Source organism: Empidonax traillii, unplaced genomic scaffold (genome assembly GCF_003031625.1).
Source record: "Empidonax traillii isolate 1590-97213 ecotype Southwest subspecies unplaced genomic scaffold, ASM303162v1 scaffold1572:size89801, whole genome shotgun sequence".
NCBI classification, from domain to species: Eukaryota; Metazoa; Chordata; class Aves; order Passeriformes; family Tyrannidae; genus Empidonax; species Empidonax traillii.
Window position 1 is genome coordinate 54,585 of NW_020956765.1, and position 4,972 is coordinate 59,556.

Here is a 4,972-nt window from a genome sequence, read left to right on the forward strand (position 1 = left end):
CATCAGGCACTGTCTCCCTGGTAATTTAATTCTTAAATATTCCTAAACTGAGGCCATCCTGGGAGCAGGGGGTGTTACAGTGACTGCTCCTCACATACCTCCTCCAAATCCACTCTGCCCATTCCTGGACACAGGAATAGCAATCCCAGGCCAGTCAGTGCCTGTTGGCATCAGCTTGTGGTGGGTTTTCGTGGGAGCAGAGGCACAGGGAGCACCTGACTTGGGAATTTACGCTCTAAGGAAGGAGTAGATCCCACCTGTGGAAGTGTCCAAGGCCAAGCTGGATGGGGCTTGGAGCAACCTGAGAGAGTGGAAAGTGTCCCTTCCCATGGCAGGGGGTGGGACTGGATGGGCTTTAGTATCCCTTCCAAACCAAATCATTCTGGGATTCTATGATTTTATGGGTAACAAGGATATCATCGTTAATAAGAACAATGTATTTTAAAGAAGGGAAAAGGAAATGGCTCCGAGACTTTGCTTGAGGGCAGAGCTTTTGTCTGTTTGTCTGGGGAGAACCACGTTATTCCCCCAGTTCCAAGGTTCTTTCGTCTTGTGGTTTGTGCGTCTCCTGATGCAGCTGATCCCGTGGGAAGGAGGCTCCGTGCTGATCCACTGCAGGGCTCCTGATACGTCCCAAAACATCAATCTTTTATCACCCTCCTCTCCCCAGGCAGGTGCTTCACCTGCATCTGCCTCAGCACGGGATCCACACCCATTGTCCAGGTTTATCCATGGGCTCCTCATGGCCCCAAGACCCCCATATTGCCCTCCTCCCCTCAGTGCCCCTCCTGTGCCCAGTGCTGCTCCCACCTCGGAGCACAATTCCAAAGAGGAGCAGCTGAGGGAGCTGGGAAGGGTCTGGAGAACTCCTGAGGAAGCTGGGGGGGCTCATCCTGGAGAAAAGGAGGCTCAGGGGGGACCTTCTGGCTCTGCAAGTCCCTGCCAGGAGGGGGGAGCCGGGGGGGGTCGGGCTCTGCTCCCAGGGAACAGGGACAGGACAAGGGGAAACGGCCTCAAGCTGTGCCAGGGGAGGGGCAGATTGGATATTGGGGGAATTCCTTCCTGGAAAGGACTGTCCAGCCCTGGCACAGCTGCCCAGGGAGGTTTGGAGTTCCCCCTTCCCTGGAGATTTCCAAGCCCTGTGGATGTGGCACCTGGGGACACGGGGCAGTGGTGGCCTTGGGGAGCAGTTGGACTTGATGGCTTGGAGGCTTTTCCAACCTCAGTGATTCCATGATTCCTGTGATTCCTCCCAGGAACGTTCCTGTTTGCTGTTCAGCCTCAGGTGTTGGGTTTTCATCCCTGTGTGAGGAGCAGCCAGAGCCACTGGGATCCCAGACATTTGGATCCCTCAGGGAATTCCGTAAGGGCTCGGCACTTGCAGGGATCTGTGGGATTAGTGCATCCTTTGAGGGTGGTTTAGGCCTTTCCTGTCCTGTGAGAACCTCAGGAGCCTCTTCCTAACTTTGGGGGGACTGGGTACAGTCAGAGCTCAAGGATCTTCCTGCCGCTCTGGGAAGTGGGAATGTTGGTTGTCCCCAGGCCCTCCAGCAAGATTTTGGGATGCAACACTGGGATCATCATGGACATGAAGAGCTCACTGATGGTTTCCAGACCTTGGTTCTTGTGCAGAGGAGTTCTGGGACACTTGGTGACCCTCAGGAAGGGCAGGAGTTGGGACAGGGGGTTTTTGGGTCATCTCTGTTAAGGGTGATGTGATCCTTGTGGAGATCTCATGGAAAACTGGGAACAAGGCCCAGCAGAGCCTGGAATTTGGATTATGACACTCTTTTATAGGAGCCTTGGGAATTTCAACACTCAGGAGATGATCTTAATTACCTGCCCCGAGGAATGGGGGTGAGGAGCAGAAAAGGCCTCGACTGTGCAGACCCTGATCAGGAGTAACTAAAATATCCACATTATCCACCCTGTTCCCAACAGGGGGTTTGGTGCCTCCAGGGTGGGGTTTGGTGCCTCCAAGAGGAGGTTTGGTTCCCCTGGGATGGGATTTTGTGCCCCCCAGGATGAGGTTTGGTGCCTCCAGGATGGATTTTGGTGCCTCTGGGATGGGGTTTGTTGCCCCAGGGCTCTGCCAGGTCTTCTCCCACAGCTGGAGCTGGAATTCCTCCAGTGGGACATTCCAGACTGAGGTGTTTTTAAGGCCAGGAAGCGTCCAACTTGCACAACCAGAGCTGTGGTGGCTCCTCAAGAGGTGCAAATTCTGCTTCCTGAGGTTTAAAGTCACTGGCATTGGCAAAAATCTTTGGGTGGCGTTGGATGGGCCTTGAGGAACCATTCCATGATTCCATGATTCTGGGTCACAGTTCCTCCATCCCCTGCTGTGGATGTTGAGGACACCAGGAGCACTCAGCCTTCCAGACCTCCTGCTCTCCATGGAAAAGGAGTTTGAGTTCATTTTGAGTCCCTGTGACCAAGTCCTGGGGACTCCAGGCAGTGCCACCCACTCTGCCTCCCCTGTGTCCCCTTCCTGGATTAAACCACGCTCCTGGAATTTGTTCCACGAGGATGCAGCTCTTAAATCAGGATTCATTTTCTTGTTTGCTGAGCCTTTGAGGCCCTGGTGACACTTCCCAGCTCGTGTATCACGACGTGCACTCGCTGCTGCCTTCAGGCTCCCAGCCCACGGGAAGCGCTGTGCCTGGAGTGCCACGTGGATAACGCTGACAGAGCAGGCTGGGAGCTGGGATTTGCTCCCTTGACTTCATCTGTATTCCCTGACAGTTGATATCTTGGGTTACATCCTTGCTCAGAGAAGCTGTGGCTGCCCCTGGATCCCTGGGAGTGTCCCAGGCCAGGTTGGACGGGGCTTGGAGCAACCTGGACCAGTGGAAGGTGTCCCTGCCCATGGCAGGGAGTGGGACTGGATGGGCTTTAAGGTCCCCTTCACCCAAACCAATCTGGGGTTCTATGAATCCCAAGAGCATCCTTGAACTACCCCTCAGGTGACTGCTGCAGGATTTTAGGGTTTTGATTTAGGATTTTTCCATTGGGAAACGCAGCGGGATTGTGTGTGTGTGGAGGGGGGGGGAACAGCCAGTGTGTGATAACACAGTTTGCTCACATCAGGCTCCTTCTCCTGGCTGGGAAACCAATTAAATTGTCATCTGTCCAACCCCACCCTCCCCCGGGAGCAGGGCTTGACTCAACATTTCCGTGGCTTGATTGGGGCGCGTGTGATCCGGGAGGGCAGAGCGCGGGTCCCGCCTCGTGCTGCTTTTCCACAGGGACCATCTGTCTCATTAGCATTATGTAAATTATTGACTCGACTTTCACAGCCAGTTTGAGTCTCATTTTCAACCCTCCGGGTCTTTCTCACCTCACACCCTCACACTCTTCTCCACTCAGGCCCGACGGGCGCTTAATTCTGCCCCAAACCTTGGCGGTCCTTTGAACTCCGGAGTATTCCGAGAACTTGCTGGTCAGCACTGAGCCAGAGGGTTGGATTTGTCACCGGGGAGGTCCTGAAGGAATCGAACATTCCATTGGCATTTCCAAAAATAGGGAGGGTGGCTCGTCAGCTCTTTGCCGCTTGGCTCCCGGGGAAGGGAGAAGTCGTGGAAAGCTGTTGGTGAAAAGCATCTGAGATCGCTCAGCAGATTTAACATCCTGTCAGGAGATGTTGGTCTTGGTGTGGTGCTGGTCCATGGAGTGGAAAAAATCTTACCTAAAATATGTAAATAAAGAATAAAGGAGGAATTGTCTTTATCTGTGTGAAGTCAGTGTCTGCTGACACTGAAACGGAGGAGAATGGGGGTGACGTCGGCTGGAGTGACCTGACATCGAAGGAGATGCACTCCAAGGCCAACCATGGGCTCTGTGATTCATCAGAGGGGTTGACACAGCTCTTAAAATGCATTTTTGGGATAATTTAGGGTCATGAGAACTTGTCTAGGCCTGATGGTCCAGCACAAAGCAGGCTCAGGGGGGACCTTCTGGCTCTGCAAGTCCCTGCCAGGAGGGGAGAGCCGGGGAGGGTCGGGCTCTGCTCCCAGGGAACAGGGACAGGACAAGGGGAAACGGCCTCAAGCTGTGCCAGGGGAGGGGCAGGTTGGATATTGGGGAATTCCTTCCTGGAAAGGGCTGTCCAGCCCTGGCACAGCTGCCCAGAGCAGAGGTGGAGTCCCCACCCCTGGAGGGATTTCAAATCCCTGTGGATGTGGCACTTGGGGACACGGTCAGTGGTGGTCTTGGCAGTGCTGGGGATGGTTGGACTCGATCCCGATGGACTCATGGGCTTTTCCAGCCCTCCTGATTCCCTGGCTGTGAATGGAATGTGGGCACTGCTGTCCCACTGAGCCTCGGGCAAGGGGTGTGTCTGAACCGACACACGGGGACGGGGACGTTTTCGGCCATCCCCTCAACCCCTCCCTCCCTTTGTGTCTTGCAGCTGAAACCCCGATCGAGGAGTTCACCCCCACCCCGGCCTTCCCAGCGCTCCAGTACCTGGAATCAGTGGACGTGGAAGGAGTCGCTTGGAGAGCGGGGCTGCGCACGGGGGACTTTCTGATCGAGGTGAGTGCGACCACAACATCCTCCAGGGCCCGCCTGCTCGGTTTGAGGAGTGGTTCTGAAGAGAGAACATTCATTAATTGATGCTTTGGGGGCTGTGCTTGAAGGAACCTCTAGGAGATGTTGCTGTGGGGCCTGCAGGTGACAGGAGTGTCCTGAGCCAGGTGGGTGTGCTGTGAACAGGCCAAGTCTGGGTTTCTGAGAGCCACAGAGGAGGCTCTTCCAGTGAGGCAGCCAAAGAATGGTCCAGGTGTTGGTCGCTCTGTTGGTCTGTTCCGTGTTCTGGTTCCAAAGGATCCCAGAGATTTTGGGGGTTTCCAACAAAGGTGTGCAGTGATGGGGCAGGAGGGGATGTGGGACAGGTCCTGCCCGTTCCAAGGGAGCGTTGCTGGGATGAGGCCAGGTGGATGTGGAGTCTGTGGAGTGACCATGGATTGGCACA

At 55.1% G+C, this 4,972-nt stretch overlaps 1 protein-coding gene across 1 annotated transcript in view; it reads left to right on the top strand.

Annotated features, from left to right (window-relative positions):
• Positions 1-4,972, top strand: part of LOC114070475 (SH3 and multiple ankyrin repeat domains protein 3-like) — a gene marked incomplete at its 3' end in the record, with an annotated part of 81,688 nt that overhangs the window by 46,475 nt on the left and 30,241 nt on the right. Inside the window, exon 5 of the mRNA XM_027907913.1 lies at positions 4,409-4,533. Within this exon, the coding sequence (XP_027763714.1) occupies positions 4,409-4,533 (125 nt within the window). The remainder of the gene's footprint in view (positions 1-4,408; positions 4,534-4,972) is intronic.